Below are 23,647 nucleotides of genomic sequence, written 5' to 3'. Positions count from 1 at the left end.
GCAGCCAGCAGTTAAACCGAGGGGTTTCACCTGAAGACGCAGACAAGAGACTGAGGGGCATGGGTGGACTTGATGGACCCACACAGACTGTCCCCAAAGGGAACGATAAGTGCATTGAATTGAGGTGCTTATCAAGTCAGTGAGAACTTTTTGAAGTCATTCGAACCAGAGCATAATCTTTCCTGAGCCCATAAATCGGGATTGTAACCATAACGGGAGGGAAACTAAATACTGGGAGAGCGAGGGAGGGTTTGGCACCTCATTGTTAGATCACAACTTAGTACAGCACTGTAAATCATTCTCATCAGACTGAGTAGTATTAAGTACTGCTGTGATACGAAAATAGGCTGCCCTGGCCCTCACCATAACACGGGTCTGACAAGCTTAAATAACAATGTGTATCTTTAAAATTACACTTCATTTAGTATGATAAAAAAATGCACTACTGAAACAATAAAGCATACTGTTTAATGTGCCCATAAAGATTTTGCTGGTTGATGCAAGCAGACCTGGCCCTAGTTCTGCTTCAATTCTTCTAAGCTATTCGGTGCTAGCACATCTATCAGTAATTAGCTTGTTATATCTGCTGATAATCCACAAATAGGCTGTGATAGAATCAGCAGGAAATCGCTGCCAACACCTGGACTAGTGGAATCGCTCCACTGTTGGGCAGCTAGACAATACTGTCAGACAGGTGTGAGAGCGATGTCGGTGCTGTAGCAATAATTGTTTTCAATAGATTTTTTTTAATTGATTTGAAAAAAAGTTATTTCAGAGTGGATGATTTCAAGTATTATGTGTCTATCCCGTAGATGTATTCAGAGAATTGCGATTTTAATCATGTAACTTTAATAGTTTGTAAACAGAGTTGTGGCTAAAGCAGCACTTGAAATTCAAAAGATGATTTGTTGATGATACGTGTGTTCCTCTATGATGGCATTATTAGCACAATGTACACAAAATTTCAATATACCGTATTATCAGACGTACACTGATAGATGCAAAGCACAAGTGTTTCTACTTTTTGAACATAATAACATACAAGGAAATTTGGTTTGCATCTGGCCAGGTTTATTGTGTTTTTCTTACTCCCCACAAAGTATAATAGCATCATTTAAAAAAAAAAAAAAAACTTACCAAATTTGACAAACAGCACACCAGTGGTAGATACAGTCCTTTTGCTGTTTGTTGCAACACACTGAAAATATCCAGTGTCCGTTGTATCAAGATTCCGTATTCTTAATCGCGACCCATAGCTTGTCGCACGGATTGAAATCCTTCTCGGCTCTTGCACGACAGGGGCATCATTTTTTAACCACTGTATCGTTGGTGAAGGACTTCCAGACACTTTACAGTGTAATTCTGCTGTTTGCCCAAGCGAGGTGGTTATATTGTTCATGGGCTCAACAAGGGTCAAGTAGACATCTGGATGAATAGAAAAAAATATAATATTAAAATGGCGCATAACTATGATAGAACTGGCCAACACAATACATTTATTTAAGACAGTCTATTGCTGGTCACCAGGTGTGCAACACCCATTGAACTCAAAGGGCTTCAGCCCTTCCTCCCCCCGTCGTGTGTGGCAGCAGCCCGGGATGAGACAGCTTCTCGGGCACACACACAGCTGTACCCGAGCACTTCACAGGTCTTTAAAAGACCAATGAGGCCTTGCTGTTGTTTCATCCTTTCTAAGAGCCCCTGCAGCTCCACTCTGCCTGTTGCCTAAATATTCAGCCCCCCCCCCCCCGAAATTTTTTCTTAGCCCAACCCCGAAATTTGGCTCTAGTTGCGCCTCTGCTGGTCACGTCCTAAAATCAGTTAGTAAATTTCTAGATTAGTATTTAGAAGTATTTAACTGACTTCCTGATGCTTTAATGGCACGCACCATAAAATCTTAACACAAAAAGTGATTCACTAATTTGAATTGGGGTTAGATATACCTACCTTATACTTTGGATAAAAAATGTTTCATGGTTAAGCTTGAGGGAGGAGGGGTGTCCTCTCTGTCTGGCCTATATAGCTCATTCTTCCTATATTGGTCAGCCCCGATTTCTTGGGGCTTTTGCCTGACAGTCCTCACAACCAGGGCCGGACTGGCTTTCTGGTGTTTTGATGCTGGGGGCTGATTTTGTTGATGGGGACCTGCATGTGCTTAAAACCATTCGTTTGCTTTGTTTATTTAGAAGCACACGCAGGTCCCTGAAACGCATTTGGCGTTTCAGTGTGCGCAATGAAATATGTTTTATTTATTTATATTACTCCGGTCGGCCATGAGCTGGAGCTTACTACCTCCCACCCTGCCCCTCGACCCACCCCGCCCTGCGGCACTCCCTCCATCAGCCTCTACTGATGATATATATATATCTTCAAGGTAAGTAGATGTGGAGCTAAAAATAGTAAATCTATATTTACATATTTGCACATACTTTCTCAATATTTTGGTCCTTGATATTTTTGACATGATATTCTGTCCACACAATATTTTTGTTTCCGATATTCTTTCAGTGATCCTGTCTGTAAATGTATGTGTGAGCTGTAACAGGGGAAGCATGCATATTGTATGCCTGTCTGTAAGCATTATACAAAAGCCGCACCTTTTGGCTTGGGCAGTGCTGCCAAACACTTAAAATCTATGCTTATTTTGCAAGACAAAAAATCAACATTTTGATTGACTATTTCCTCTGGGATGCATTGAATTAGGCCTTAGAAATGTCTTTAAGGCAGTCAGAACAATATTATTTTATCATTTCTTCCATGGTTCCTGTTTTTCTTCTGCCAGTCACACAAATGTTTAACCCACAATAACTATGAATCAAATGGAAAAACGAAAAAAAGACTGAATGGAGCCAATCGACCTCTTTTAGCAATGGGCAGAGCATGCCATGTTTTTGTAAGAAAGATGTAAGGGATTTTAGTAGCTCATTCACCATCCAATTGAGAACTGACCTCCAGACAAATGTGTGAATGAGGTGGGCAGGCATGTTGGTGTAGTTTAAAAACTCGAAAGAAAGAAAGAAGGCATAAAAAAGGCAAGAAAGGAATAAGGCAAGAAAAAAGTCAAGAAATAAATATGGCAAGAAAAAAGACAAGCAAGAAAGAAAGGAAGGAGAGGACAACGAAAGAAATAAAGAAGGAGAGAATGTAGGAAAAACAATGAAAAAGAACGAAAGAGAAGGTAACAAGAAAAGAAAGCGACAAAGAGAGAAGGGAAGTAAAGGAAAGTGAGAATGAAAGAGAAAGAAAGAAAGAAAGATAGACAGAAAATGAAAGAGGGAAAGAAAGAGAGAAGGAAAGAAGGAAAGAAAAAGAAGGAAAGACTAAGAAAGAAGGAAGGAGAAAGGAACATGAAATAAGGATGAAAGAAAAATAGAGAAAGAAAGACCATTAGAAGGAAAGAGGGAATGAGATAATGAAAGAATGAGAGAAGGAAAGAAAGAAAGAAAGAAAGAAAGAAAGAAAGAAAGAAAGAAAGAAAGAAAGAAAGAAAGAAAGAAAGAAAGAAAGAAAGAAAGAAAGAAAGATAAAGGCACAAAGAAAGAAAGAAGAGCAGAACAAAAGAAGTAAAGAAGGAAGGTAAGAGAGAAGGAAATAAATAAGAAAAAGAAGGAAAGAGAAGGGAAAAAGAGAAGGAGAGAAAGAAATAAAGAAAGTTAAAAGTGAAAAGATGATAACAATACATAACAGTTTGACATGGATACAATCTGATCTGGTATGCTGGGAAACAGCAGCCGTCAGAAAAGCAAAATACTTCAAAAGGAATTTACAACAGCATTGGCAGGAGACGGCGTTTGATAAAGACAGAATGTGCATCAGAAGCATCCTGCTATCACATCAAACACTAAAGTAATTATAAAGTAAAAACAAAGTACCCTGGTACTGAAGGGAACTAGCTTGTGTGCAGATGTGCTCCTTGTACAAGACCAAAATGAAGGTAACCAGTGGCTGACCTACTGCCCCATACTATACGCTGTAGTGGGCGGAGGAAAATGTGAATGGCACAACAATAGACCAATGGATAAAGACAGGTGGCTAAAAGCCCCTAAATGTAAGTATATTATAAACATTTTAGTAAAATCAAAAGTTGTTGGCTAAATAGTTTCTAGCTGAAACGGCTCAAAGTTTCTTAAAGTACCATACCAGTGTGGTGTGTGTAGTAGCACACCGTCTTCAAAAATTAATTGGCCACGTTTCAGAAGCTCATTACTGTATTCCGGTGATAAATGGGTACTGATGAGGTGCAATTTTTATCCAGACAGAACTAATGTGTGTGAGCTTTCCAAAATAGCGAAACAATTGCCTTTTCTTGCTGTCAAATGTAACTGATCCTGCCGCATAATTTGGTCCTCCGTTGCTGCATAATTGCAGTGGCTCTGATTATTAACCATTGTAGCTGTGGATGGAGCCTTGACGTCATTTCTTCTGAATTGTCAGTGGAAACCCTCTCGAGAGGAAGCAGGAAAAGTGGATGGAGGGAGCCAGCTCGTGCATAATTGCTGTATGCATGTGGTTTCTTCCATTCATCTTGCTGCAGGTTCTGTGGAATTAATGCTCAAAGGACAAGTTCTATCTAGATACAGCCTTGTCCACTTGGGAGGTTGGAAACTCTACTGTGTAGATGGTTGATACTGTGTGCACAGTGCTCGCACAGTGCTCCGCCATATGTGAATGTAAACCTACGAGTGCTTCATCGTAGTAAACAAACATGATTCTTAAAACAACAGAAAGAACCTTCATTTCCTCCTGTTATAAATCAAGTAACCGCCTGCAGTTCAGGGCTGGTAAGAAAAAATTCCCACAAAAAGTTGACTATAAAAGCTGTAACTTCATGGGTCAGTCCTCTCATGCGGAAAACAAAGCCCAATCATTGGCTGCTTTCATCAGCTGCTTATCAGCAGCGCGGGCCGCCTGAGAACCGCGCGGCTTGGCCTTGGATTTGTCATTTAGTTCCAGAAAGCTCATGTCATCATAAAGCATAGACATCAACCGGCCATTCAGCAAACTGGAGTGGATTGCATGCACATTCCTGGCCTTTGGGGCAATCATGAAAAATGGCTGAATCCAAGAACAACAGTAACTTAGGACCATGAATTTTAGAGGAAGGGAATTTAGATTCCCAAATTAAGACAAACAGAAATACTTTTGGAATGAATCAGAGATTTAATGAAAGTCCCGGGCCCATTAATCATTCAGTTGGCCCTACTTTGTGCAGCACTCCGGTGGGACGGTAAGAACTAGGGGTGTGCATAGCTGCATAGGTTTTTTTATGAGGTTTGTACCTTTCTCACTAGAACGCTAAGGACCATACACAAAGTGTGCACTGCAGGGTCCTGTAACGTGGGCCTACCACATGCAAAGCTGTCTTTTATTATCGTCACGTCATCATTTGATGTTACTGTACACGAATATAATGCAGTGCTTAACTTGTGCCTGCATTTTCTGGTACCCTGGTACCAGCACCTATTTCTTACACCTGCTCTTTGACAGTCTCCCACATGGTGGCGGTGTCTGATTATGTTTTAAATGAGCCCATCAACAGAGTCTACGACAACTGAATGCATTAAAAGAAATAATGGCAGGCCATGTTCTTTTACAGTTTTGGGCTACCTGGATTAGTCAACACTGACACATTTGTAGGAGTGTGATGGTTCATGGATAGCGCTGGTACTAGCAGCACTGACGGGAAGTTGGTGGTTCAAGCTGCAGGGCCCACCAGAGAAAGTAGGGCCCTTGCACTGACGTTTTAATTTTTTTTTACAAGTTAAGTACTGGTCTAATAGTCGACTGTTACCCTGAAATATGGGACGTATTTGACCCTCCTGGGCCTAAATTGGACACCCACTTATAAACTGAATTACATGCATTTTTAGGAGATATATAACCATAACAATATTCAGGTTATGCATCCTCTGGAATACGTTAATGGGCCCATGATTCCATTAGTAAATAACCAGTGAATACTTACCTGGGGTATTAAAGGATTGTTATTCACACATCTGCTATCCCGCCCTGTCTAGGTTTTAGCTGTTCCCTGCTACGGCACAAACTCTCGCGATTACTTCGAGGTTGGATTATTGTCACAGCTTGTATGAGGGATGTGCAAATGGCTAATACATAAACTTCAGATGGCCCAACACATTGCAGCCAGAATGGTGCTACATCTCCCGAAACGGAGCTCGTCATCAGCCGCATTAAAAAGGCTTCACTGGCTACATAAAATAATTTGCTGACATTTGACTTTTCCCATTATACATGACGAGTTCACCTTGTCATTAGCATCCAAGTGGTTAAGACACTGCTGCTAGTTTTTAGGGACTTCAAGACCACATGACAGACCCTGAGAACACTGAGACCCTCAAACGCAAATCTGCTGAAGAATCCCTCTTTCAGATCAAAAACTCGCGGTGGAATACCATTCATGGTAAAAGGCACCAAGGCGTGGATTAAATTGCCAATGCATCTCCGATTGATAAATATGGAAGATGCTTTTTTCAAAGACCCTGAAGACTTGGCTGTTTCAAGCCTCTGACGCGTTCTGTCACACCACCCCTTTCAAGCTGTTTAGTATTAGCGCCAGGATGCTCATTTTGTTCGAGTGACAGTGCCCTTTATAAATACCCGCTTTCCCATCCAGCTGATTTCATATCCTATTTCTAATTTGGTTGAAGGTTCAGTGACAGGTAGAATAGTTGCTCAGCAGGACAGTTTCTGATATGGGTCATAATCCAGAAAGGATTTGCCACTCAAAACATCAACAATAACACATATAAATATATGAAAGAGAACCGAGTGACAGTAAATGCACTGCTGTTTTAGCACTAGTGAAAAAGAGAGGAGCATGTTACTTCATTTTTAGGTCGAGCATAGCGGCAGTGCGCATGTGCTTCTTGCTCTGCGAGGCATTCTGTAATAGAGTATGCACTGGAAGCGCCACCCGCTCTCCACCCATATTTGTCATTGGCTTGTGTCATTGTCTTTCTTAAAGGCTGGCTGTGGATTCGTAAATAGGCTTGTTAGTCCCTCCTTGGGAACGCCTTGTCTGCATTTGTTACCGCCCATAACAACTGGACTTTTACTTGGCTTGTTACACGGTCTGCATTACAAGTGGGTGAGCACTCTTTTGTTTATTGACACTGATGGGGACAGTGGCGGCTGCTTTTTTTGTATTTGCATGCTGAGCACGTACCCGCTTCAGGATCACGGTGCTGTTTATTTATAAAAAAGTTTTAACTTTACTGAGCACGGCATCTGCCTCAGGGACACCGCGTATGGTTTAATTTTTTTTTTACTTTAAGAATGAGTCCGTCGCCTGCTTCTGGAACACTGTGCTGTTTTTACATTTTTTTAAATGTTAATAATGAGCACAGCGCCCGCTTCATGGACACTGCGCTCTGCAATAAAATAGGTATTGCTTTAGCAAAACTTTGAACTACTGGTATTGTAAATAACAATGCCTTTTATTATTATAAAAGGCATTGCCATTTACAATGCCAATAGCTCAAAATTTCGCAATTGCAAGACCTATTGCATTGTACATGCTTGTTTAAGAAATTGAGGAAACACTCCATGATCTTTGAAACGTGATATCTTTCAAAACAACAGTTGATGGACAGAATGCAGAACAATGTCATACATTCACCCCAGTACAGAGATCTGGGCCTAAATCCATTGTTTTTTGCACTCCACACCACCCCAGTTCAGACATGGCCATATGCAAATCAGCCTTGACCCTGTGCCTCATGGGAACAGTCCAGCCCGAACTGCCAAGCCATGTCTTTCCTGGACCGGAATCAAGCATCCTAGTACCGGTTTCTGGCTATCAGCCGTCTTCAGCCAGGATAGCTTGACTCCAGTGGTGTGGAGAGCATGGGACTCACGTCTGAGCATACCCATCCCACTCGGGGTGACAAAATGCAAAACAACAGTTGATGGACAGAATGCAGAACAATGTCATACATTCACCCCAGTACAGAGTTCTGGGCCTAAATCCATTGTTTTTTTGCACTCCACACCACCCCAGTTCAGACATGGCCATATGCAAATCAGCCTTGACCCTGTGCCTCATGGGAACAGTCCAGCCCGAACTGCCAAGCCATGTCTTTCCTGGACCGGAATCAAGCATCCTAGTACCGGTTTCTGGCTATCAGCCGTCTTCAGCCAGGATAGCTTGACTCCAGTGGTGTGGAGAGCATGGGACTCACGTCTGAGCATACCCATCCCACTCGGGGTGACAAAATGCAAAACAACAGTTGACGGACAGAATGCAGAACAATGTCATACATTCACCCCAGTATAGAGATCTGGGCCTAAATCCATTGATTTTTTGCACTCCACACCACCCCAGTTCAGACATGGCCATATGCAAATCAGCCTTGACCCTGTGCCTCATGGGAACAGTCCAGCCCGAACTGCCAAGCCATGTCTTTCCTGGACCGAATCAAGCATCCTAGTACCGGTTTCTGGCTATCAGCCGTCTACAGCCAGGATAGCTTGACTCCAGTGGTGTGGAGAGCATGGGACTCACGTCTGAGCATACCCATCCCACTCGGGGTGACAAAATGCAAAACAACAGTTGATGGACAGAATGCAGAACAATGTCATACATTCACCCCAGTACAGAGATCTGGGCCTAAATCCATTGATTTTTTTTTTTCTCCGTCCATCACCACCCCCTTTTGTACCGCTTTGTTCGCCATAAGTTGGCAGGGTATGCTCAGACGTGAGTCCCTTGCTCACTTTGCCACTGGATTCAAGCAAGCTGGGCTGAAGACGGCTGAAATGCCAGACACTGGTCCTCGGAAGCTTGCTTCCGGTCCAGGTAATGCACGGCTTGGCAGTTCGGGCTGGGCTGTTCCCATGAGGCACAGGGTCAGACTGATTTGCATATGGCCATGTCTGAACTGGGGTGGCAGAGTGGGCTAAAGAATGGTGATGGATTAAACCCAGATCTGTTGACTGGGCGTGAGTGTTTGATTGGTTCAGATGCTCCGTCCATCACCACCCCCTTTTGTACCACTTTTTTCGCCATAAGTTGGCAGGGTATGCTCAGACGTGAGTCCCTTGCTCACTTTGCCACTGGATTCAAGCAAGCCGGGCTGAAGACGGCTGAAATGCCAGAAACAGGTCCTCGGAAGCTTGTTTCCGGTCCAGGTAATGCACGGCTTGGCAGTTCGGGCTGGACTGTTCCCATGAGGCACAGGGTTAGACTGATTTGCATATGGCCATGTCTGAACTGGGGTGGCAGAGTGGGATAAAGAACGGTGATGGATTAAACACAGATCTGTTGACTGGGTGTGAGTGTTTGATTGGTTCAGATGCTCCGTCCATCACCATCCCCTTTTGTACCGAAACGTGATATCTTTACCATGTTTTTTTGCATTGTGAGTTTTTTATTGTAACACCTTGGTTACGTCTTCAATCTTGCACCCAACTTTATGAGATTCTCTTTCTAGATCTGTGGTTGTGCTCTGCTTAAGTGTGAATTATTTAGACAATAGGCCATTGGTGGTTGTATAATTCACATTCCTATTGGTTGCTACTCTGGCTGCACTATGTAGACTCCAAATCGTATACTATATTTGATGGAAGATTGCAGCTCCTCAGGTACCAGCCACCACATCTGGGCACTTTACTGTACTGCTTATGCAATCTGGTTTAAACTGTAAGTTACAGAGAACTCTAAAGATAGTAGATATCCACATGTGCGACCATGGCTATTTCCACCCTTTTCGTTACACCTAGGCATAGGCGGAACTAATCGCTTGCGGCAGCATAACTTGAACAGTCTCTTCCATACATCCATTCTAATTGTAATTGTTTTCATATATAACTGGGGAGAGGAGTTGGCCTAGGGGCTAGGGCGGTCGACCTCGAATCTGGCGAACTTGGTTCGAGTCTCGGCAATGACGCTGAACATCCTGTGATTCTGGGCAAATCACTTAATCTACCCGTGCTTAACAAAAATGAATGTGTCCTCATGTAACGCAACTGGTGCTGGGTCAAGTTTGCGCTCTAGAAAACTCTTTTTTTTTTTTAAAAAAGTGATATTTTAAACACTTCCTATCAGGCCACACTACACTCACACACTTAGCTGAAACCTTACACCAACATCTAATAATTGAGTGATCAACCTCTCACCTTTTTTCACTTCAAATTCATGCATAGGTGCCATCACACAACACAGCAAGGGCACTACTCTGGTCCTCACACCCAAAATCAAATACTACAATATACCCCACATGACAGACACAAGCTCTTCCATTCGAAGAAATCATGAGTAGTCAAGTGGTACCGTCTGTACAGTTTTTTGCCTCATCAAGTTGCTGAAGCCCTTAAGAATGCAACTACAGTACAATACAGTACTTCTGTAAGAGACAGTCGAAAGCCTACTCATCTCCATTGACAGGAAGAATTTTTGTTTCCGTAAAGACTTTTCATATTTGCACAATGCCAGTATTTGATTATGTGGACATCCAGCGTAAAGGTCTCCCTCTGGTGTCTGTCTTGTAGGGGTAGCATGACTAGATTTTTAAACAAAAAACTAGTCAAAGAAATACAAAAGTACCTCCAAGTTGGTAGAGCCTCGCTGTAGAACAAGCATTGGAAATGCAATAGGTCTAGCATCATTAGAGTTAGTGCTTTTAGAATTGTTTATGAGTTTTTTTTTGTAAATCTTTAGCATTTTTGTTTCCTGTAGCCAATGCTAAAGAATTACAAATAAAAAAAGCCATAACAAGAGAAATGTTGTTGGAAGTCTCATTGGTAGAAAGTGCACGGGCAGTGTTGCTTTCGAAGGGAGTATACTATATAATAACGTTACAAGACAATGTCCCAAGCCTTCACGCAGAAGCACGCAGATTTGATAGTGGCCAATTTAATTTCTCAAACACCTGCTCCTTTTTGCAACTGCTTAAGCATATTTTACCTCACTTATTGGCCACCTTTGATAAAAATCCGATACCGCCGTCAAAGTAACGCTCCCGTCTTGTCATTAAAGTGCGTGTTCAATAAAATGCTAACATTTTGCGGTTCAATGTCAGACAGAGCCGGGGCAAAGGCAAGCTAATCTGCCTCAAAGTCATGTTTTATACACACGATTACAAATGGAGTCTTCCTCCCGCTCGGCAGAAAAGCAATCTCAAATCCCCCATCTCTTAAGTATATTCCGAGCAACGGCGACCTGTTCTTTCAGCATTACTGAACCAAGAGATGAAATATGATTGCACCGGGCAGAGATATTGTAAAGGAAAGCCGCCGCACCACTTGCTTGCATCGTATCAAAGCACCTTCTTAAGGATTAGCGCGCTGAGGCGCCGGGGTGCTTCACTTGTAAAATAAGCACCGTTCAATGCGAGATCAACGGTGGCACTAAGTTAAATTCATGTTCCCAGCTGCAAACAATCCATTTACTTCCCAGCGCCTGTTCATGGCACCATTATGATATAAAAAAAGAAGTATACTACCTGGAGAAGGAACATATTGTGTCTTGAGAGTAGGAGGAGGGGGGAGGAGATAATAACGTTACAAGACAATGTCCCAAGCCTTCACGCAGAAGCACGCAGATTTGATAGTGGCCAATTTAATTTCTCAAACACCTGCTCCTCTTTGCAACTGCTTAAGCATATTTTACCTCACTTATTGGCCACCTTTGATAAAAATCCGATTCCGCCGTCAAAGTAACGCTCCCGTCTTGTCATTAAAGTGCGTGTTCAATGAAATGCTAACATTTCGCGGTTCAATGTCAGACAGAGCCGGGGCAGAGGCAAGCTAATCTGCCTCAAAGTCATGTTTTATACACACGATTACAAATGGAGTCTTCCTCCCGCTCGGCAGAAAAGCAATCTCAAATCCCCCATCTCTTAAGTATATTCCGAGCAACGGCGACCTGTTCTTTCAGCATTACTGAACCAAGAGATGAAATATGATTGCACCGGGCAGAGATATTGTAAAGGAAAGCCGCCGCACCTCTTGTTTGCATCGTATCAAAGCACCTTCTTAAGGATTAGCGCGCTGAGGCGCCGGGGTGCTTCACTTGTAAAATAAGCACCGTTCAATGCCAGATCAACGGTGGCACTAAGTTAAATTCATGTTCCCAGCTGCAAACAATCCATTTACTTTCCAGCGCCCGTTCATGGCACCATTATGATATAAAAAAAAAGAAGTATACTACCTGGAGAAGGAACATATTGCGTCTTGAGAGTAGGAGGAGGAGGAGGGGGGAGGAGAGTAGGGGAGGCACGGCCTAGCGGCCGTGCAACCAAGAAGTGAAGAGACAAGACGGAGGGAAGGCAGAGAAGGGGAGGGGGGAGGAGAAATGCGACACGGCGGGCAGGGGAGGGGGCAGAGCGGGGAGAGGGTGTGAAAGCAGCAGGGGCCTGGAGTGCGGCTGAGGGAACTGAAGAAATGCGACACGGCAGGCAGGGGAGGGGGCGGAGCGGGGGTGTGGGAGGAGTGCGCCTGAGGGAAAATACATGCAAGGCAGGCGGCTGGGGGCATGTGCACGCGCTTTTAAGCTCAATGCACATGCGCATTGAGCTTGAATTTCACGGGCACTGCAAGGAATCGCCACGATTCCTTGCAAGTTGGTTAAAGACTGTTTAAGCCCCTATAGTCTCGCAAGCTCGATGCGCATGCGCATCGACAGGCGAGACCTAAAAAGGACCAGCAAAGTGGAAAGCATCACCTATAAAAGAAATTACAATAGAAGAACTAGCAGATCACAATACTAGAAAGGGAGATATATGAACATATTTAGTGTCCTATTCATGTAAAACATGGGGTTATTTATTCTTTTTCAAGAAGATGTTACTGTACACATTTTATGGCAATGTTGCTAATTTTTCTTATGAGAGACTGCAGGAATGTACTCTGCTGTCCTATACTCATAGCCTGGCAGCCTGCCCGCCTGCCCGCCTCAGGCCACCAGTTCATCATAGTGGTACCTCCATCTTATTTAGGGCCTGGCTACTGCTCATGTCCACCATGAGACTTGACCAGATCCATGGGATGCATGGCAGACCCGGGCAGGGAAAACAAACAATGACCCTAATGCACAGGGAGAAATCTCCCTCTGCCTCAGGGCAATTGTTCTGTTTTTCTGAAACAAATTCCTGCTGTAAAAGTTTGTTTAAAAGAACAAGAATGACAAGTGGTTAAACCAAGCACGGTGCCTGCTTGGCATTCATCTGTGCCTACCTTCTGCCACACCGGACGATGCAGTGTAAACACAAAGATCCCCATCAGGCCAGGAGGCAGCATTAAATACAGAGGGCGGTCCTCTGCCAATGGGCGGGCCGCCTCAAGTCTCGAACAATACTTCCCATCCCATCTCCAGTATGTTTCATCAAACCCAACTTTAGTCAATGACTTTTGTATATCATTTATAATAATTCCTATACCTTGGGTATGACAACGTTTATCTAATACACTATTTAAATGTTATAAACCAATCAATATATGACTTCATGTCCTCAGATATGACGTGGTTTGGTGGTACGTTGTTGGCTAAATCTTACAAATATTAATAATTTCGCTTTGTTTGTTCATTTGTATGTGCACTTGGTGTTGTAGTTTCTACAACACTGTTCTCTGTATAAGGGAAGGCATGGTGAAACACTTTTTTTGAGCCAAATGACAAATTACTATACATTACAAGCACATGTTTCTGTAAATGAAAACATATGTGACTTCTTTCTCATTTGAATGAAGCTTTTAACCTAACAGGGCTGGTCTAGTACACATGACACAATGTTGTCTTTATTTTAATGTAATATTAACCAGATCAAGATGCTTCTATGACAAGAGAGCTCGAAAAAGGATTAGGAAAAAACTTTTGGAAATCTACTGACTACTTATACTGGTCAACATAGGAAAAAAGCAAAATATTATTTTCTTAATTTTACATTAGATCACATGTTTGAGTTTACTGTGTTTTAATTGGTTTTCCAAATTTCTCATTGGAGAAGCCAAAGACAGTTGATAGTGAAGGATTTCAAGCCAATGTAATTCTTCATTGATATAAACCTCCCCAGGGCTTAATACAAAACTGGTAAAATGGTATGCATTTTAAGTCCTATCTCTTTCTATGAAGTTACCAACACGATAATGTAATTTGTAGCTATCGTTTGCGAGTGTTATTGTGTATAATAAGGGGTTTGCAGTTCACCCATGGCTTACCATTCATCGGCTTAACTGTCAATCTCATTTGCTGCCTTCTAACTGGCCAGCGTGTGTCATCTTCACTACCTCTTCTTTTTGTTGGAAAATACCCAAAGTACTGATTACTTCAGCTTGATTGCTGCCCTTCCACTGAACACACTGTGATCAGTGGCGGCTACAACCATCAAAATATAGTGAGGCGCTATGGCACCTAACTCATCATATTCTGCTCCCCTGGGCGCGCACCTCTGTCCCCATTCAGAGTCCACATGTAGGAAAGGGAAAGACTTGCTTCCTGCTCAGTGGATATCAATACAACCAACCCCGGAGCAGCTCTCATGCTGAAAGCAGGTCCAGGACTGGTGGGAGCAGGCTAACCCTGCGCTCATTTTGAGGATGGGGCCTGTGCAGGCAATTTTTTTTTTTTAATTAAAGACCTTTATTAGCAACAATACCAGCGTCATTACAAATACAATAGCAAGCATACAGTTCGTGGCTACCGGATCCAAACAAGTCCACAGGCAAAGATGTTACACAGCCATGATTGCCGGCATCCCGGGGGCCCGGCGGCGATATTTAGTGGACTCAACTCAGCTGTAGTGATGTAAGCTTCCCCATCAAGGCAGCACTCATCGCAGCACGACTACTGATTATTCATTAACAACAACTCAAAGGGAAGGTCTCGCATGTGCAAGGTCAATAGTAGAACTAGAATGCCCATAAATCAACCCTAACCCCAACCCCCAACTCTACCCACCCACCCCAGTGTGTTCCGTGGAATGCCCAGTCAGTCCGATTCAGAGTAAACTTGTCATGTAAACGTGTTGTGTAAAAACCATGTCCCGTGCTACTTCCCAACCCATGTCTCCAATGGTCAAACCCTCTGGTGACCCCCCCACTAAGCCCTCCCACGTAGGTGACTACTTGTGTGTCTCAGCGCCCTCCCTAGCAACCTCCCCACTTTCCTACCCGTAGGGGAACCCCCCGTCCGCCCAGCCCCTTATTCCGAAACTCGGTCCTGGAGATCCTCCACCTCAGATGTGTCAGAATCGCCTTCCTCCCCCTTCCGTAAGTACTCCTTATAGAGGTCCCAGAAGTTTTTAGGCCTACTTCTAGGTGGCAACAGTTCACTGTATAGCTCAGTTTGGGTACAGCAAAAGCGCAGATCCCTCTTCCACCTCGCCACAGTGGGCAGCGGTCCGCGCATCCAGCAGGACGCAACCACTCTCCTGGCGAGCAACAACGCCATATCAGCTAGTCGGCGAAGTGATGGTGGGAGCGGCTTAGAAAAGCCCAGCAAAGCCAGCATCGGTGTCTTGGGGAGCGTTTCTTCTAGCATTTGATCAAGTTCCGCAAACACCGCATTCCAGAATGCTTGCACACCGGGGCAAAGCCACGCCACGTGGAAGAGGTCGGCAACCTGGGCGCGACAGCGCTCACATTCCGCCGAGGGCCGTAGGCCATAGCGGTGCAGTCTCTCTGGGGTATAGTACACCCTCTGGAGGAACTTAAAGTGCACCAGCCTGTGCCTGCCATTGAGTGAGATCTTGCGGGTGCTGGAGCAGCAATATCTCCACATGGCATCATCTATGGGTGATTGCAGATCCCCCTGCCATGCCTCTCTGGCTTTAGACTGCGTTAGTTTCTGGTGTGTTACGCCTAACTTGTTGACCGACGAGAGCAGCTTAGCCGTGGACTTAGTTTTAATGATATAGGACAGCTCTGGGATCTCCTCAGGTTCTTCCATAGTCGGGCCCATCTCGTCTCGGTAAGCCGATCGCAATCTGTGGAACTGAAACTGTTGAAGCAGTGTGGGGCTCGCAGTCCTCAGAGCTAGCTGTCCCCAAGTTTTAAGTGTGCCCTCCTCGAACAGATCCTCCATCCTCTCCAGGCCCAAAGAGCGAAGGGACTCTGCAACGCCCTTCTCTCTCAGGGGGCTCAACCACAGCGCCCATTCAATCGGCATCAGGGGTGAATACAATCGATCGCAATCACGGGCGCGCACCAGTGCATGCCATGCGTGGTTAGTCGCCTTAAGGGAGTCAAGGCGCCCGACCGATCGGTCAAGTGGAAGACTAATCGTAGCTGGCAGAGGGAGTGGGTCTGCAAACAGCCGCTCCAGGAGCAAGTGCGGTGTACGCGCCTCTCCGTGAACCCAGGAGTGCAAGTGGGTAGCCTGTGCCACGCGATAGTATCGTTCCATGTCAGGGGCCCCCAGGCCCCCCATTTCGCAGAGGAGAATGAGGGTCGACCACCGTATCCTGGGCTGTTTGCCAGCCCATGCCAGCCGAATGAGAACCTGCGTGAGTTGTTTAAAGAAGGCCCTCGAGAGCACCACTGGTAGATTCGTGAATAAGAACAGAAACCGGGGTAGGACAATCATCTTCATTATAGCTATTCTGCCCAATAAGGACAGTGGGAGCCTGCACCAAGCGTCCACATCCTCCACCAGTTTGGCGAAGGCCACGCCATAGTTATCACGGACAAGAATTTCCGGGTCGGTGTGTAAGTGGATGCCCAGGTATCTCACCGAGTCCGTCGTCCACTTTAGTGGGTACTCCATAGGGAAGGGCTGCGTCACAGGTGTGAGGGGAAATGCGATAGACTTGTCCCAGTTCACACGTAGTCCTGAGAGCGAGCCGAAGCGGACCACCTCTCTGAGGACTGATGTCAGGTTAGCCTCAGGGTCACGGACATATAGTAAGGTGTCATCTGCGTACGTAGATATGCCTATCTTATAGCAGGGGAAGCTGATCCCCTCCAAGCTGTGGTACTCCCTGATGGCACAAGCAAGCGGTTCCGCCACCAGCGCATAAAGGAGAGGCGATAGGGGGCAGCCTTGCCGCGTTCCTCGGCCGATATGGATTGGTGCCGACACCCTGTCTCCCAATTTCAGTCTAGCCGACGGTCGGTGATACAGCGCACCCACCCTTTGCAGAAATGGTTCCCCCAGACCCAGCTTCCGAAGCACCCGGACCATGAACGGCCATTCGACAGAGTCGAATGCCTTTTCCATATCCAGGAAAATCGCCAGTGCTCTATTCTCCTGCCGCACATGTTGCATGGTACCCAGGACTGTGCGTATATTGTACGTCAGATTTCTACACGGTACGAACCCAGACTGCTCAGGCGCAACCAGTTCCGGGACTAGGAGGGCTAGGCGATTGGCCAGTACTTTCGCGTATATTTTAGCGTCCACATTTAGCAGACTGAGGGGCCTGTAGGAACTGCACATGTTCAGTGGCTTCCCCGGCTTCGGGATTGTGACAAGCAGTGCCTCCCGCATAGTGAGGGGCATTTCCCCATCCTCACAAATCTCATCGAAGAGAGTGATCAAATGAGGAAGTAAGATCCCAGCATAGGCTTTATAGAAGCCCACCGTGAGCCCGTCAGAACCCGGAGCACTGCCCGCCCTCATGCCCGCCAAGGCTTCCAGTATTTCGTCCTCATGAAAGGGGGCCATAAGGAACTCTCTGTCGGAATTCCGCAAAAATGGCATAGCTATATGCCCTAGGTAGTCGTCTATGGCATCCTCCACGCCCAGGGACCTGGACTGATAGAGGTCCGCATAATATCGACGGAAAGTGGTTAGGATTTGCTCCTCATCCGTGACCACGTCTCCCTCGGGGGTGGTCAGTTCTTCTACTACCAGCGGTTCGCGTGAATTCCGTACCATGCGGGCCAGAAGTGCGCCCGGCCTGTCCCCTTCACCGTAGGCGCGAGCCGTAGCATATTTCCCCATAAAGAGGACCTCCCTATCCGCCAGCTCCTGGTATTCTGTTAACAGAGGAGCGAATCTCGAGTCAGCATCGGGGCCAGGGTCTCTGAGCAGTTTATCCTCCAAGTCCGCTAGTGTGGCCTCCATCGCGGTCAACTCCCTCCTAATAGAGCGCAGTGTACTGGAGTGTTTGGACATAGCCATGCCTCTGGTGAAGACCTTAAACGACTCCCAGACCGTAGAGAAGTGATCTACTGAGCCCAGATTCGCAGCAAAGAACCCCTCAAAATCCTCCGCCAGTTCACCCCTGAACGCTTCGTCTAGCAGGGCAAAGGGGGGGAACCTCCAGGTAAATGCTGGGACACCTCTCCTGGTAGTGGTGATATGTAACATCACTGGAGAGTGGTCAGAGAGGGTGCGTGGCAGCACCTCGCATTTGCCGATACTCCGCTGGACCGAAGACGACGCCAACCAGTAGTCAATACGAGTGTGGACATTATGGAAGGCCGAGTAGTGGGTGAAGCCACCTAGCGTGGGGTGCCTCTCCCTCCAGACATCGACCAAGTCTAGTTTGAGCATTTCGGCTTTCATATAGGCGGCTGAGGCCACCGGCCTTCGGGCTGGTCCTGAGGAACGGTCTTTCTCGGGGTCAAAAATAAAGTTAAAGTCACCTCCCCATAACAACCCAGGTTGAGTGTGCTTCCTACATAGTGCAGACAGGGCTGCATAGAATTCAGAGTTGTCATAGTTAGGGCCGTAAACATTAACAAGCATGAGATCAAGCCCCTTGCCTACACATCTGGCCAGGACATACCGCCCCTCAGTATCTATCTCCACCGGAGCCAGTTTCAGTTGTGAGGACGGGTTAACCCAGGTCAGCACCCCTCTAGAGTGTGTCGTAAAGCCAGACGCCACTATGTGTCCCGCCAACCCTCGTGTCTGTAGCATCCTGCTATGAATGGGTAGGTGAGTTTCCTGCAACAGGGCTATGTCCACCTTATGACGATGTAGGTAACTAATGACCTTCCTCAGTTTGCGGTGATCATTTAGGCCCCGGACATTCCACGTCAGCAGTTTGAGAGTGTGCGGGGCATGCATGCGATCAATCAGGGCGGCATTCGACATTGCAAAGTCAACTGTTCAATCATTAGACCACGGGCAGCATGGGTAGTCTTTCCCACCATAATGGCAACCACCAAAGGCATCCGATAAGCAGCAACACACAGCGTTACACATTGCGTCCCCCCGAACCATGTACACTCCTTGTCATGAGCAGTTCCACAACACTGAACCCACAAAAACCCTCCCCTGACACCACCCACAGACATCCCACACAACAGACCCAATAGGCGAACCAGAGAACAGCCACCCACCCACCCACAGCCGACCATCCCCAACCCGGTCAGACAGGACTCATCCCCACCCGCCATCCCCCCCTACTCAACAATGAACTCTACTGAACCCCAAGTAGCCCCCGAGGGAGCTAAAGGCCAAAAGCGCAGGGGCAGAGGAGTCTAGCCAGCCAACGACTCAGCAGGGAGACCAGAGCTAGTAACCACACGCGTGCTCCCATCCCGCCCCCCGCCCGGTGGCTTCGAGCCCTGCCAGCTCCAGTTTTCGCAGATTGTTGAGTCCAGACCCTTATGTGAAGCGGACAACCCCGCAGCTGACCCCCAGCCAACCAGGCAGCCCCCCACCCAGACCACAGCGCAGATAAACCATCCCAGTAAGAACCAGGCAGATCTCACCCCAAAGTCACATCTCCACGGGACCGCATTGACTGAGCGCCATTCCCAGCTCCACACGGCGTTTTCAGTTCAGCAGCAACGCGCTCGTGTCCGGCTACTCCTGTTCGTCCAAGTGGGATGTAGCATCCAAGTCCTCTCGCTGACTCCTCTGGCTATTGCGGTTGTCCTTCTCCCATTCCTTTAAGGATTTCTTAAGTTCAGCGGGGTCGGTGAAGAAGTGGGAGTGACCCTGCCTGTTGATGCGAAGCCTCGCAGGATACAGCATGGCGTAGTCGAGGCCTAGGTCTTTCAGCTGCTTCTTGTAGGGGGCAAATCGCTTTCTTTCTTCCTGTACTCTCGCCGTGAAGTCTGGGAATAGTGAGATGTTCATGCCCTCGAACTGAAGCTTCCCCTTTTCCCTGGCCAGACGCAGCGCCAAGTCCCTGTCCCGGTAATTTTTATTGGTCGCGGGGGGAGGCCCGGTTGTGGTTTCGGCCCCAGAGTGCGGTGGGCCCTCTCAATAATGAACATAGGGGAGAAGACATCTTCCCCCAACAGAGTCTGAAGGAGCTTCTCCACAAACAGCTCCATTTTACCGGTGCTTGTGGATTCCGCCACTCCCGTAATGCGTAGATTGGAGCGTCTCGAGCGCGCCTCCAAATCCTCCGTCTTATCTTGTATTACCTGGAGCAGTCGGCCAAACTGTCTGCGGTCCTTATCCCACTCCGTTTGCGCCTCTTCCGCCTCCGTAAGTCGTCTCTCCGCCATGTCCAGCCTCTCCGCATGCTTGTCCACCCTCTCGGACATGCGGTCCATCCGGTACGTCAGCGCATCGATTTTGGTGCTGATCTCTGCCATGCTGCCTTGTAGGCCTTTTTCCATGCTCCCCAGCATGTCCCGGATCTCCGAGCACAGAGAGTTCTCAGATGTTGCCAGGCGTGGAGGGGTGGTTTGTGCTGTCCCCTCGGCCCCCTTCGCCTTCCTCTGGTCGAAAGAGAGCTTGGGCTGCGATCTGTCCCCCTTCCCCATGGTATTTCTGGTGGACATACAGCCGTCTGGCCAGAGGTGTGAGGTCCACTACACGTGATCACTGGTCAAGCTCTGCGGTGGGCGAAGCGTCGGGGGACCCCCACGACCAGGGTGGTATTCAGCAGGACCGGTGCCCAAGATGGCGGTCGCACGTACCGGAATGCAGATTTCAGCCGCTGCGTGGGCCTCACCCCCGTACTGCGCCCCTTGCGAACTGCTCCTCCAGCGGGTGGCCGAACTGCTCCGGTTCTCGGGAGTGAGCCACTCACCGCCCCTCCAATGGCCCTTCACAACGCGGTGGTAGCGAGCTGTGCGTCCCGCCTTCAGGGGGGCCTGGCTCTTCAGGGTCTTTCCCACAGCCAATGTGTGCTCCGCACTCCGTGTGCCCCCTCACACCGTGGACACCGGGTAGGGGCCGGACCTCGTTGTTGCCTCCAGCACCGGCCGTGTGTGCGCCGACCAACCAGTTGTCTTTGCAGGCGGCCGGGACCGCCTCGATCACTCACGCCGCACGTACTGCGACGTAACCCGGGCAGCCCTGCAATGTAGGTCGGGGATCGCGGCCTGGGCTGTTGCTGCTCTGTCCTCTTCGGCGCCAAGTCTCGCCGCACCCGTATTCCGCCGGACAAAGGGGTCGCCGTCCTACCGGAGCTTTGTGCTGAGGTCCGCCGCTGTTTTGAACGCCAGCAGGGTAGTTTAGGATGAATTTGCAGGAGTTTGGCGGGTTATCGGCGAGGAGCTCCGCGCTCGCGCGTCTTACATGGACGCCAGCTAGCTCCGCCCCCCCGCCTGTGCAGGCAATTCCCCTGCTGTTTCACAGCCAGGGGATTGCTGAGTGCGTACTGCACATGTCAGGCTGGCCATAGCAATAGAGCCGGCCAACCTAACATGTGCTCTGCAGGGGCAGCTGTAATTCTGCAATTTCATGAAGCCATCGCTCCAAACCAGAATTTATTTTCTCAATACAAAAAACAAATGGCACCAATGAACAGGGAGTTTTCCTTCTATGCATGGGGACCATTCTGCATTTTCCCTGCTTTTGTCCATAACAGACACAGGCAAGGAAAATGAATGTTATTCCCCCTGCGCTCAATGCACAGTGGAATAACTGACATTGTGGTCTGATGGCCCCTTTGTGGACGCGAGGCTCTTTGAGAAGTCTACACAAGGGGATTCTTCGCTATTGTAAATGTGATACTCCCAAGACTCTAAATTGAGGAGGGAAACTGCAAATTTAGCAAACTCCAAATATCTTTTAACCTTCGGGAGGAAAACATGGTTTGCACATACAAAAAAAAGTGATACATCGTGGGCACAGGCACGGAAAATGAGTGCCGGCCGGCCTACCCTCAATAGGACGGGTGACTTTCGGAGACAGTAAAAGCTTTATGAGTGTAAACCTGGTGCTTCCATGGCTCTAAATAGAGTGAGGAAACAGCAAATTTGGTGGGGCAGGAACCCTGCATATTTCCAGAAGTGCTCCTGCTCTCTTTAACTATAAGTATCTTTTACCCTTAATCCGCAGAACCACACGAGAAACACATAAAGGGGTTGAAACACATTGAAAAGCTAACCTTACACATGAGCTTGGACATTACTGATACATTTCTTCATACACAATCCATTAAAGATGTTTTTAATCCCCTCATTTATATGACTATTATGTAAAAGAAAAGAGACTATCTCTGCAACAAGTCACCTGTGTTAGGTGCTGAAGAACGTTTCCATGTTTAAAAAAAGATATGTAATTGCCACAACTAAAGCTTTCAAAAGTATTTCTGTTCAAAGAACGACTAGCCTAAATTCATCAGTAACACATTATTATCACCAGTAATGACGAGAATTGAGCTGTCAAGTCAAGCAGAATATTGAGTCTGTCAAATACTTCATGGCAGTCTGTCAAAACCAGGTCAATAACACCTCATTCAACCTTAATCGACAATGGTAACTTATGAACCCAGCCCCTATCCTAGACACCTGAATCTTACCATCACCACTGGAGTTCAATAACTTCTACATTTCTGCATGTTGAAATATACATTCAAGTGCAATTTCACATGAATATGAATGCAAATTCTGACTTCTGGGTACTTAATCATTTATGATATGCTGATTGGTATTTTGGATTACACAGTTTCTAGTCCTTTTAAGTAGATAACCTACTCTCACATAAATCTTGTGTAATAACCACCATATTAAACTCACTAAAGAGTGTTTGCTGTAAGGTTGATGTGGCGGGATCTGATAGCCCTAATCAATAAATAAGTAAGGGATATCTGTGAAATGTTATCTTGCACTGTCATTTTCAGTGAATTCCTTCCTGCATAACAGACATTGTCTCATGCTATGTATGGATCCTAACAGAAAGTGGTCAGTTTTCAAGGGGGCTAAACCTACCGACATTTTCCATTTAGTTGTGCACAATACTATCAATATCATTAAGATGATTGGTGAAAATAATATTATTGGCTGTAAAGAAAAAACAAGTGAACTACTTGTCCGCTAAGATTCTATATAGAGGTTTTAAAATCAAATGAACAAATCTGACCCCCTTGAGAAGCATCAGTGTGCTGTTGAGAATAATCTGGTATTGCCAATATAGGAGATAGGTTTCCTATTTGAAATGAATGAATTTGCGCAACTTTTATCATCTTCAGCTACCTACGTTTTACACAATTACTTAATGGTGGAAGATGTTGAAGACAGTGAAGTAGTCTCATTAAATAAGAGGTTTGGGATTCATCAGCATACAGGAGAAGAGATTCTGTAATGTCAAAAAAGGCAGTCAGTCATACTGCTTGAAATCTGACTTCAGGGTTATGTAGGCAGAAGAATGAGTTCTATAGATCCTGCTTAATATACACTGAATTATAACTAGTGTAGGAGGGTGCCCCATGGTCACCTAAGAATGCAGGCTTAATTATGGCTTGCAAGTTTGAATATTCTAGCATGATATACCAACGTTGTGGAATGTTTTGGCGCTAAGGTGTTAATTTCACTAAGCATACTAACTGTG

At 46.4% G+C, this 23,647-nt stretch overlaps 1 protein-coding gene across 1 annotated transcript in view; it reads right to left on the bottom strand.

Moving 5' to 3' along the window:
* Positions 1–23,647, bottom strand: part of ROR1 (ROR family WNT receptor 1) — a 689,389-nt gene that overhangs the window by 150,265 nt on the left and 515,477 nt on the right. The window contains exon 3 of the mRNA XM_086953588.1: positions 1,138–1,425. Coding sequence (XP_086809714.1) covers positions 1,138–1,425 — 288 coding nt within the window. The remainder of the gene's footprint in view (positions 1–1,137; positions 1,426–23,647) is intronic.

This window comes from Lissotriton vulgaris, chromosome 1_1 (genome assembly GCF_964263255.1).
Source record: "Lissotriton vulgaris chromosome 1_1, aLisVul1.2, whole genome shotgun sequence".
Taxonomy (NCBI): Eukaryota; Metazoa; Chordata; class Amphibia; order Caudata; family Salamandridae; genus Lissotriton; species Lissotriton vulgaris.
Note: the sequence above shows the minus strand (reverse complement) of the source record. Positions and strands in the feature narration are given on the sequence as shown.